We start from the raw sequence: 12567 nt of genomic DNA, 5'->3' as shown, positions 1-12567 counted from the left end.
ATCATAGGCTTATGTTGTGAAACTTGTTGACTTTGTGGCAGAATTACAGGATGGCAGAGGGAAAGAAGCTGTCACTGAATCGTTGAGTGTGTATCTTCAGGCGTCTGTTCTTCCTCCCTAATGGTAGCATTCAGAAGAAGGCATGTCCTGGGTGATGGGAATTCTTAATGATGAATGCCATCTTTTTGAGGCATCACTCCTTACAGATGTCCTGGATACTACAGAGGCGAGTGCCCATGATGGAGCTGACAAATTTTACAACTCTCTGCAGCTTATTTTGATCCTATGCGGTAGCCAACCCCCCAATACCAGACAGTAATGCAGCCAGTTAGAATGCTGTCCACGGTACATCAGTAGAAATTTATGAGCATCTTTGGTGATGTACCATACCTCCTCAAGCTCAAAATTAAATATAGCTTCTTTGTAGCTGATCTATGTTGGGCCCCACATAGATCTTCAGAGATATTGACACTCAGGAACTTGAAATTGTTCACGCTTTCCACTTCTGATGGGGACTGTTGCGTGTTCCCTCATCTTACCCTTTCTGAAGTCCACAATCATTTCTTTGGTCTTACTGATATTGAGTGCTAGTTTATTACTACAACACCACTCAACTAGCTGATATATCTCACTCCTGTATGCCCTCTCATCACCATCTGGAATTCTGCCAGCACACTGTTGTGTCATGAACAAATTTATAGATGACATTTGAGCTATGCCTAGCCCCACAGTCATGGGCTAAGTGCACATCCATTTTCTTAGCCAATCAAAATGCCTCAAAGCTGAATGCTTCAGATCTTTCCATATTTTGGCCATAATGCCTACATTTCTCTCCTTTTCTCTATAGGGCATTCTAGAAAACATTCAACGAAATAAACTTATTTTCATCGAAACGCAAGATGCTGCTGAGACCAGCGTAGCTCTGGAGAAATACCAGGAGGTAAGTGAGATGGAGCTGGAGGAATTGGAAGGGAGGTGGGACACTCTGAGCTGTGAATGATAAAACCTGCCACAAACAACAATGATAAATGGCCAGCTCATCTGTCTGTTGATCTGTGGTTGGGAGCTGAGTTGATCTTGACAAATAACCCCAATTCTTTCTTGGATTACATCGTTGTTTTTTTTATTCCCAGACCAAGTCTCAGCAGAAAGACAGGCCTTCCCGAAGTCTTGCCCTAATCACTTTTCTGACAGTGCAGTGCTGCCTAGGTTCTATCTGATGGAGGATGCAGGGTTCTCTTAGTGTCACTGATGCAGAACAGTGCGGGACAGAAACAAGCCCTTTGGTCCACAATGACATGCTGACTGTAAAGTCTAATTACCTCCCCGAAGCCTCCACCTTCCTTTAACAAGGCATCTATTACTACACACGGTGCTCCAAATGTATTGCTACTGGTATTGGTCTATTGTCATGTCTACCAGGATACAGTGAAAAGTTTGTCTTGAATATTCTATATACACATCACTTCCATAATTAAAATTTATAAAACAAAACATAATAACAATCAAGATTATTTTAAATTTAATGGTGGAATTTGAAATTTGTCTCAGAACAAATGGTCCAGAATTCTGTTTGTCAATGCAGAAATGTGTCTTTAGTAAGGTTTTTGACAAGGTCCCTCATGGCAGGAAAATGCATGAGATCCATGGTGAATTGGCCATTTGGATTCAGAACTGGCTTGCCATCGGAGGCAGAGAGTGGTGGTCAAAGGGACTTATTCTAGGTGGTGGTCTGTGATTAGTGGTGTCCTGCAGGGATCTGTACTGAGATCTTTGCTGTTGGTGATGTATATAAGTGACCTGGATGAAATTGTAGATGAGTGGGTTAGAAAGTTTATGGGTGATACCGAGGATGGTGGTGTTGTGGATAGTGTAGAAGACTGGCAAGGAATATAGTGGGTTATAGATCAGTTACAGATATGGGCAGAAGAATGGCAGATGGAGTTTAACCCAGTCAAATGTGAGGTGTTGCACCTTGGTAAGTTAAATATATAGTCAGTACACTGTTTTGATGAGCAGAGGGATCTTGAGATCGAAGTTCATAGCTGGTTGATAAGGTGGTGAAAAAGGCATATGGCATGCTCACCTTTATTTGTTGAGACATTCAGTTCAAAAGTCTGGAAGTAACGTTGCAGCTTTATAAAAACTCTTGTTTTATAATCTGCATCAGGAGTGTTGCCTACAGTTCTGGTTACACCACTATAGGAAGGATGTTGAGGCTTTGGAGAGGGTGCAGGAGAGGTTTACCAGGATGCTGCCTGGATTCGAGGGCATGTGCTGTAACAAGAGGTTGGATATAACGAGAGGTTTTCTCTGGAATGGCGGATGCTGAGAGATCTGATAGAGATTTATAAAGGTTATGAGGGTCATTGACAAACAGACAGTATCTTTTTCCCTGGGTTAAAATATCTAAAACTGGAGGGCATGCATCTAAGGCAAGAGGGAATAATTTCAAAGGAGATGTGAGAGGAAAGTTTTTTACACAGAGAGTGACGGGTGCCTTAAGTGCACTGCCTGGAATGGTGGTAGAGGCAGATAATTAGGGACTTCTAAGGGATGTTTAGATAGGTCCATGAATTTGAGAAAAATGGAAGGATGCAGACAATTTTTAAGCAGAAGAGATTAGTTTAGTTAGCCATTTGATTATTGGATCGGCAGAACACTGTGGTCCGAAGGTCAGTTCCTCTGCCTTAATTATACCCAATGACTTGGCCTCCACAGCTGCCTGTGATAATAAATTCCACAGACTCACCACTCTCTGGCTAAAGGAATTCCTCCTCATCTCTGTTCTAAATGGACATCCCTATATTCTGAGGTTCTGTCCTCTGGTCTTGGACTCTAATCCATAGGAAACATCCTCTCCGCATCCACTCTGTTGAGGCCTTTCAACATTCGATAGGTTTCAATGAGATCCCTCTTCACTCTTCTGAACTCCAGTGAGTACAGGCCCTGAGCCATTAAATGCTCCTCATATGATAAACCTTTCAATCTCGGAATCATTTTTGTGAACCTCCTCTGAACCCTCTCCAGTGTCAGTGTATCCTTTCTTAGATAAGGGGCCAAAACTACTCACAATACTCCCAAGTGAGGCCTCTCCAGTGCCTTATAAAGCCTCAACATTACATCCTTGCTTTTATATTCTAGTCTTTTCGAAATGTGTTTGTAAATTTGTAAATGTAACATTGTATTTGCCTTCTTTACCACTGATTCAACCTACTAATTAACCTTTAGGGAATCTTGCACGAGGACTCTCAAGTCCCTTTAAGCCTTAGAGTTTGGAATTCTCTCTCTATTTAGAAAATAGTCTATGCCTTTATCTCTGTTACCAAAATGCATGACCATGCACTTCCCGACACTTCTGTCTAAGTCCTTATGTAGTTTCTCTGGTCCCTCAACACTACCGGCCCCTCCACCTGTCTTCATTTTGTCCACAAGCTTGGCCGCAAAGCCATCAACTCCCTCATCCAAATCATTGATATATAAACATAAAAAGAACACAGTCCCAACACAGACCCCTATGGAACACCGCTGGTCACCAGCAGCCAACCTGAAAAGGATCCGTTTATTTTGGCAAATTGTAAGCTGGATCATAATGGAGATAGATGTGCATGTACCTTACCAATGATTTTGCAGCCTCTGCCAAAGAAGTGATTGACAAGTGAAAACTTTGTTTGTGTATGTTCCTGGTGCCTTTTCATTCTGCAGACCATGACTGTTGCTCATAAATTTTTGTGTTTTTATTTTAGGCATGTGAGAATGGGCGAGGGGCCATTCTGCTTTCTGTTGCAAGAGGGAAAGTCTCCGAGGGAATAGATTTTGGTCAGTGCCAGAAAAAAACCTTCATTATCACCATCATTATCATTATGTGCCGTCTTATATGACATCAGTGATCGTTGTCTTTCCATGACCATGATTGGTCTTGGCAATTTTTTTTTTACAGAAGTGGTTTGCCATTGCCTTCTTCTGGGGAGTGTTTTTACAAGCCACGTAACCCCGTCAGTTATCAGTACTCTTCAGAGATTGTCTGGCGTCAGTGATCGCATAACCGGAACCTGTCACATGCACCAGTTACTCATATGACCATCCACCTCCTGCTCCCATGGTTTCATGTAACTCTGATTGGGGGGCTAAGCAGGGAGGGAGCATCTTACACCTCCTTTGGTAGAGACAAATCTCAACCCCTCCACTTTATAACTGTTGGATTTAATTGGATATTGCTTACCTCACCGGCAGGATAAATCTTGGGAACGTGAAATATGCTCATAGGTTCTGATTTCACAATCTCACACCACACCCATTTAGACAGACTCTATGTATAACCCCATTGCGGATGTCTAAAGGAGTTCAGTTCCAGGTAGGGGCGGAGGAGATGAGACAGGTTTTGGGCTAGGGTGGGAAAAGATAGGTTCCAGAGAAAAGCGTAGGGTTGACCTAGCAGGGTGACATTGTTCGGGAATGTGGAGAAGGTGGTGTTTAGGCAGAGGGGATGGAGGACATTAGGTGATGGAAGGGGGAGAGTACGGGATGAAGGAGGAGGATGAAGTGTAAGGATGCTCATGGAAAACTCTTGGAGTTTGCACTGAACTTACCACTATTGATGTTTATTCTGTATGTTTACCGACAGTCCATCACTATGGGAGAGCTGTCATTATGTTTGGTGTTCCCTACGTCTACACTCAGAGCAGGATTCTGAAGGTGAGTACTCCACTGCTCATGCTGTTGGCTAGGTTCATGATGTGCTTGGGATTCTGTATTGAACATATGTCCATGTAAAATCACATTGAGAAGTGTAGTTAGAAGAAGAGTGAGCTCTGGGCATGAAGGAGCAAACCAGGAAGGAATCAGTTGCTTTGCATTGCCAAGAGGGGTGGGGAGGAGGAGAGGTACTTTATGGGAATATCTCATTGCAAATGGTGAAAATTTGAACTGGAGACTCAGGAGGTACTTGTTTGTCCTCAGAGTGTGTGATGGAGACATTACTCCATACCTAACCCAGATTGCACCCATTCCACTTGCTGTGACACTGGCATGTTGGTCCATGGTCTCCTCTTCTGCCACAATGAGGCCACTGTCAGGTTGGAGGAGCAACACCTCATATTCTGTCAAGATAGCCCCCAACCTGATGGCATGAACATTGATTTCTCCAGATGCTGGTAATTTTTGCCTCCACCCTCTTCTTCATTTCCCCATTCTGGCCTCTTACCTCTTCTCCTCACTTGCCTATCACCTCCTCCACAGCCCCTCCTCTTTCCCTTTCTCCCATTGTCCACTTTCCTCTCTCATCAGACTCATTCTTCTCCAACCCTTTGCCTTTTACACCTATCTCCTCCCAGCTTCTCAGTTTATCCACCCTCCGCCCCTCACCTGGCTTCACCTATCACTGTCTAGCTTGTCCTCCTTTCCCTCACTTCACACCCCCCCCCCCACTTCTTATTTTGGCATTTTTCCTCCTTTCTTTCCAGTCCTGAAGAAGAGTCTCAGCCCAAAATGTCGACTGTTTATTCATTTCCACAGATGCTGCCAGACCTGCTGAGTTTCTCCACTATTTGTGTGTGTTGGTAAGGTCTATATTGCCAGGAAATTCCTGACATCAAGAAAACATCTTCAAAACTCATGCATTTTTGTTAATGTTATTTGTGTAACTGTGCTACCATTACTATGTGCGCTGTGTGTATGTACTGCGTTTTGTACCTTGGCCCTGGAGGACAACTGTTCGTTCAGTTGTATACATGTGTATGGTTCAACGACAATCACACTTCAACTTGAACTTTAATAAATAAAAGTATTCTGCTGACTCATAATGATGTCATGGCAACAATTTTAATGTTCTGTAGGTAATTTTCCATGGATATATGTGTGTTCAGTACATAATGTCTTTGTGTGTGTGTGAGATTGTATTTAAGATTTCCAGCACACTCTTCAATGATTTCTGGGTTCAGTTTCTCATGCCCTTTCTCACAGCACTTTTCAGTTCAACAGCAGGAGACATAACATAAAACCATATGATCTAGAAGCAGAATTAGGCCATTTGGCTCTGCTATTTCATCATGGCTAATCCATTTCCCTCTCAGCCCCAGTCTCCTGTGTTCTCCCCCCCGTATCACTTCATGTCCTGACTAATTAAGAATCTACCTACCTCTGCCTTAACTATACCCAATGACTTGGCCACCACATCCACTTGTGGCAATGAATTCCACCAATTCACCACTTTGGCTATAGAAATTCCTTCTCACCTCCATTGTAAATGGACATCTCTCTATTCTGCTATTCTGAGGCTGTCCCCTGTGGGCTTAGATTCCCCCACCAGAGGAAACATCTTCTCCATATCCATTCTATCAAGGCCTTCAACATTTGATAGGTTGCCCCTCATTCTTCTGATGGCTCAGAACCATTAAATGATCTTCATACGATAAGCCTTTCAATCCAGAATCATATTTGTGAGCCTTCTTTGAACCTTCTCCAACGTAAGCACATCCTTTCTTAGATAAGGGGCCTAAAATTGCTCACAATACTCCCAAGTGAGGCCTCACCAGTGCCTTATAAAGCCTCAGTTTTACGTCCTTGCTTAATACCTTCTGTCTCTTCTTCCCGTCATTCAGTAACTCAAGTGCGTTTTTCAGATGAAGCACTACACTAATGAATTACACTTCTAGTTAGTGTGTTTGCTCAGTTTATCATGTCCTGAGCAGTGGAGAACCCAGACACAGACTGGGGTGACTACTTTGCAGAGCAGGGTGACCATGGATTTCCAACTGCCTGTCACTTTAACTCTGCACCCATTCTTCCTCTCTGTCTTCAACCTCCTTTGCTGTCCCAAAATAGTCATAGAAAAGTACAGCACAGGAACAGGCCTTCAGACCATCTACTCTGCGCCGAACCACTTAAACTGCCTATTCTCATCGACCTGTAGGCAGACCATAGCCTTCTATATCCCGACCATCCATGTACCTATCCAAACTTCTCTTAAACGTTGGAATGAAGCTCACATGCTCCACTTGCACTGGAATCTCTTTCCACAATCTCAGGGTCCCCTGAGTGAAGAAGTTTACCCTCACGTTCCCCTTAAACTTTTCACCATTCACCCTTAACCAGTGACCTCTAGTTGTCGTCCCACCCAACCTCAGTGGAAAAAGCCTGGTTGCATTTACCCTATCTATATCCCTCATAATTTTGTGTACCTCTATCAATGATATAGGAGCATTATTCAGCCATTTGGCCCATTGAGTCTGCTCCACCATTTCATCATGGCTGATCCATTTTCCTCTCAGCCCCAATCTCTTGCCTTTTTCCTGTATCCCTTCATGCCCTGACTAATCAAGAATGTATCAACCTCTTCCACCCAGGCCCTTGTGACCCAATGCTGAATTTAAACAATTCCAGTATATATGTGGACCAGCCAGTTCTGAGACAATATCAGCCACCTGGAAGTAACAGTACTTTTGTCTCCACCAACGATGCTTGACCTGCTGAATATCCCCAGGATTCTCATTAATTTCAGATTTTCAGCCTCTGTGTTCTGCTTCACAAATACCCAGTTCATTTCCCTCGATGTACACTCTTCCAGAAGGATCAGCTATGATGCAACAAGCACTTGCCACCTGCAGCTGGATGTGTGTCACTGGAACAACCTTGATCTCCACCCTAACACTGACAGTCTCTTTCTCTCTCCACCCTTTCAGAGGACACAACCTCAGAACAGAGGCATGAATATTCGGCCCAATAGTTCTAACGAATTATTTCCAGACGAAATTCCATATAGAACGGAGATGAGGTGGAATTTGCTCAGTCACAGAATGGTGAATCTGGAATTCATTACTACAGGAGGTTGTGGAAGCCAAGTCATTGAGTATATTTAAGGCAGAGGTTGATAGATTCTTGATTAGTCAGGGCATGAGGTGATACAGGGAAAAGGCAGGAGACTGGGGCTGAGAGGAAAATGGATCAGCCATAATGAAATAGTGGAGCAGACTCAATGAACCAAATGGCCTAATTCTGCTACTATTTCTATGGTCTTTTTTTTTTACAATTTAAACCACATCAGATCTGAAGGACCTGAGTTATAAGATAGAATAGATAAAGACTTTATTCCTTGGAATGTAGAAGATTGAGGGGAGATTTAGTAGAGGTTTACAAAATTATCTTGCATTTAGATAGCATAAATGCAAACAGGCTTTTTCCACTGAGGGACTACAACTAGGTTAAGGATGAAAGGTGAAAAGTTTAAGGAGAACATGAGGGGAAACTTCTTCACTCAGAGGGTTGGGAGAGTGGGGAAAGAGCTGCAGGCACAAGTGGTGTATGTGAGCTTGATTTCAAAGTTCAGGGGAAGTTTGGATCGGTATATGGAGGATTTTGGTCCTGGAGCAGGTCGTGTGGACTAGGCAGTTTAGATGGTTTGGCATGGACCAGATGGGCCAAAGAGCCTGTTCTGTGTTGTACTTTTCTATGGTTCTATGACTCACTTGTTTTCTTGCTTTTCAGTCCAGGTTAAGGGCAATTACCCTGCAACATTAACGACATTTCTCTCTCCACACATGCCAAATGACCTGCTGATCTACAGACTGCTGACTTTATCATTTCAGCATTGGCAATTTTTCTTTTCAAACAGCAACTTAGCATGATTAGATGAGGGGCAAAATTTGTCACATTAAACAGTTCCAGGATAGAGCAGTGTTGAAGGCTCTCCGTCTCTGGTGGTGTTCAGAGCTTTCTTCATCATGTCAGTAGCTTCATCTATGTTTTCAATGCTGTCAGTCATGCAAGTCCCAGGTGGAGACTCAGGAATACCATCGCACTCAGATGTAGAAGCTTTCTTCATTACTGTTTCCATAACAATATTGTTTGACTAATCAGGGTTGTTAGCCCTGAGCTGAACCCCCTCAGGCTGGAGGACTGATGCACCACTCTTAGTTTGGCCTCAAACCTTTAACCTACTTGGTGTTGGTGACCCTGACTCCAGGTCATTGAGGCATGCAAGTCTCCAATCCTCATCAAGGTTGTGCTCCTCATGGGGAGGCTAAAGCTCTTCCCACTGTGTCATCAAACATGCTCAGGACCAGAGCTTCCCATGGACCATGGACCAATACCATTAAGCAAGAGATCCGTGGACTCTGGCTCAGGATAGAAACCACTAGGTTAGATACAGAGTAAAGTCCAGCCTACTGTACCTCATACCTACTGTATCTGACCCTTCTTTGCATCACTGGAGCATTGGATGACACAGAGGTAGCAAAGAGTGGTGAACCTGTGGAATTCGTTGCCACAGGCGGCTGTGGAGACCAAGTCATTGGGTATTTCTAAATTGGAGGTTGATAGGTTCTTGATTAATCAGGGTGTCGAAGATTATGGGGAGAAGACAGGAGATTGGGGCTGAGAAGAAAATGGATCAGCTATGATTAAATGACAGAGAAGACCCGATGGGCCGAATGGCCTAATTTTGCTCCTATATCTTTTCATCTTAGAGTGTTGATCTAAAGAAGGTTACAGTGAGGGAAGAACTTCTGCAGAGAATGTCTCGGAGAGAAGTCAATTGCAGAGATAATTATTCCCAATGTGAAAGGATATCTTATTCTTCAGAACCAGATCAAAAATATCTCCTCTATCTTCCTCTCTCTGAAAGTTGTATTTCCTTTGTACAGGCTCGGCTGGAATATACACGGGACCAGTTCCAAATTCGCGAGAATGATTTCCTGACCTTCGATGCTATGAGACATGCAGCTCAGTGCGTGGGACGAGCCATTCGAGGGAAAACTGATTATGGATTAATGATTTTTGCAGACAAGGTAATTTGGAACATCTGTCAATACAGAATTTGTCCGAGTCAGTGAGAGAGGATTAACTTGTACACAAACTCCAGGAGATTAATTTCTGTGATGTATGTGGGAAGATCACAGCTGGGTTATCTATCTATCTATCCATCCATCCCTCTCCACCCCTTCAAGTCACGTCACCTAGAAATCCTTTGATTTAATCTTTGCCTAATCAATTAACATACCAACCAGTATGTTTTTGGACAGTGGGAAGAAACCGGAGCACCTGGAGGAAACCCACGCATTCCGCAGGGAAAATATACAGTTCGTTACAGGCAGCAGTAGGAATTACACCTGGGTCACTGGTACTGTAAACTTACATACTGCCTGTTACACTGCTGGTGTTTAGGGCCGCAATGAAATTCCTCCACCTCTGTCTGTATAGAAGGATTCTTTGCTGTTTCTGTGACAATTGTTTTTTAACCACTCAGGGTTGTTAGCCCTGAGTTGAATCCCCGAACCTGGAGGACCAGTGGACCACTTAGTCTGGCCTCTACCCTTTGACCTGCTGGGCGTGGATAGCCCTTTGAAGAGCCAAAAAACACAAGGCACTCACTCTAGCCAACATCGCTCTCCAGGTCATTGAGGCATGCAAGCCTGCAAACCATGGCACGGTTGTGGTCCTCCTGGAGGTGGTGCTGTAAACTGTTGTGCCAACTACCATCCCTCCATGTGAGTGGGATGGGAACTTTGCTGCCAAGACCAGTAATTACTGCTTATCAGAAACCATGTAGCAGAGATGCTGGCATTATGTCTTTAAGCTAGATTGTAGCCAGATGACATGGAAGGAATGGTAATCAATATCTGTGTAGGTAGGGTATTGCTCCAACATAGAGGCATCCCATTTATCTGTTGCTGCTGTCATTCTGAGGAATGGGTCAACAATCAATCAGTCATCTCCTTTGAGCCATCTCCAAGTACAGAATTTTACGAAGGGGGAAACTGAAAAAGATGCTGGAAGTATGAATGTTGAAAACAGTGAGCACAATTGGGGTGGCACTTTAGTGCAGTGGTTAACACAGTGCTTTACAGTACCAGCGACCTGGGTTCAATTCCTACTGCCGCCTGTAAGGAGTTTGTAAATGCTCCCTGTGACTGCATGGGTTTCCTCCAGGTGCTCTGGTTTCCTCCCACAGTCGAAAGACCTACCATTTGGTAGGTTAATTGGTCATTGTAAATCGTCCCATGGTTAGGCTAGCATTAAGTTGGAGGTTGTTGGGCAGTGCGAAGGGCCAGTAAGGTCTTTTCTGCGCTGCATCTCAATCGATCAATCAATCAGTTTATTAATTAAAATAAAATAATTCTGTAATCTTCAAGGTATTTATGGAAAGGCATCGGGTTGGTCCATAATGTCTTGAAAGGGGGAAAGGCTGATTTCTTAACGGACAAGGCAAAAGTAGATAGGGAACTGATGCATTTAAGTAAAACAACAGCTGACAAGAGGCAGTACTTGGAGTTAGAGATCAGGACCAGCATGTTCCAATAAGGGTAACAACCAAAGGCAGCAAGATTAGAGAACCTTAGATGGCAAAGGTTAGTGAAGATTTTATCAGGAAGAAAATGGATGAAATCAGAGCGGTAAACCAGGTTTATCAAGTCAAGCCCGAAATGTCAACTGTACTTTTTCCCATAGATGCTGCCTGGCCTACTGAATTCATCCAGCATTTCATGTGTGTTGCTTGAATTTCCAGCATCTGCAGATTTTCTCGTTTGTGACAAGGTAGTGGTCCTATCAGAGGATGCAACAATTACAAACAAACATAATTCATACAGTTTTACAAGAAAAGTTCAAAGTAAATTTTATTTTCAAAGCACGTATATATCACGATATACAACCCTGGGATGCATTTTGCTGTAGACATACGCAATAAATCTATATAGTAGTGACTATAACAGGATCAATGAAAGATCAGCCAGAGTGCGGAAGACAACAAACTGCAAATGCAACGATACAGTAAGTAAATAGCAGTAAATAACAAGAACATGAGAGAAAGAGATAAAGAGTTCTTAAAGTGAGATCATTGGTTTTAGGAATATCTCAGTGGATGGGCAAGTGAGTGTAGTTATCCTGTGTTGAAGAGCCTGATAGTTCCTGAACCTGGTGTGAGTCCTGAGGCTCATGCACCTTCTACCCAATGGCAGCATTGAGAAGAGAGTATGGCCCAGGTGATTGGGATCTCTGATGATGGATACAATAAGATACAATCAGAACAAAAAGGAAACACAAAGCACATAAACAAGTACTTGAACATGAATTTAGTGGGGGATGTGTGTCTAATATGGGCAAACAGGATTATCATTGGTGTGTACCACAGTAGGCATTTACGAGGGCGGCTGAGAGGAATGTGGACAGGTACTTGGATTGGAATGGTGTAGAGGGATCTGTGTCTAATACAGACAAATAGGATTATCATTGGTAGGCATCATTGATGAGGGGGTCTGTTTCTGTGTTGAATGGGATAGATGTTCTTGAGGAAACTAACATGGAAGGAATTTAAAGAAATTAGTATGGGAAATTTTAACTATGAGATTAAGGAGAATCCCAAGTAAATAAGGAGCCTATGCAGATAAGGAGCAAGATGGTAGCCTGGGAAAGATTCCAGACCAAAAGGGTTCAGTCTATGTGTGGAGCCAGAAATTGACAGGGAAATCCTCATATGTATTCACAAAGCTGAGAGAAGTGGAGGATAGTGAGCTCAGAGAGAGTATGTGGGTAAGCTGAAGCAGGGCAGGATTCCAAAGGTGTAATGGGACATCT

At 43.3% G+C, this 12567-nt stretch overlaps 1 protein-coding gene across 5 annotated transcripts in view; it reads left to right on the top strand.

Annotated features, from left to right (window-relative positions):
- The window catches only part of ercc2 (excision repair cross-complementation group 2), a 94068-nt gene that overhangs the window by 79356 nt on the left and 2145 nt on the right, over positions 1–12567 (top strand). For 4 of the 5 annotated variants that reach the window (XM_059984975.1, XM_059984978.1, XM_059984977.1 and 1 more), the window contains 4 exons: positions 848–940; positions 3747–3819; positions 4625–4695; positions 9639–9782. In XM_059984975.1, the coding sequence (XP_059840958.1) occupies positions 848–940; positions 3747–3819; positions 4625–4695; positions 9639–9782 (381 nt within the window). Of the gene's footprint in view, positions 1–847; positions 941–3746; positions 3820–3940; positions 4696–9638; positions 9783–12567 lie in introns of those variants that run through there. The other variant, XR_009514849.1, reaches the window with a different exon arrangement.

This window comes from Hypanus sabinus, chromosome 11 (assembly GCF_030144855.1).
Source record: "Hypanus sabinus isolate sHypSab1 chromosome 11, sHypSab1.hap1, whole genome shotgun sequence".
Taxonomy (NCBI): Eukaryota; Metazoa; Chordata; class Chondrichthyes; order Myliobatiformes; family Dasyatidae; genus Hypanus; species Hypanus sabinus.
This window is presented reverse-complemented; position numbering and strand designations above follow the sequence as displayed.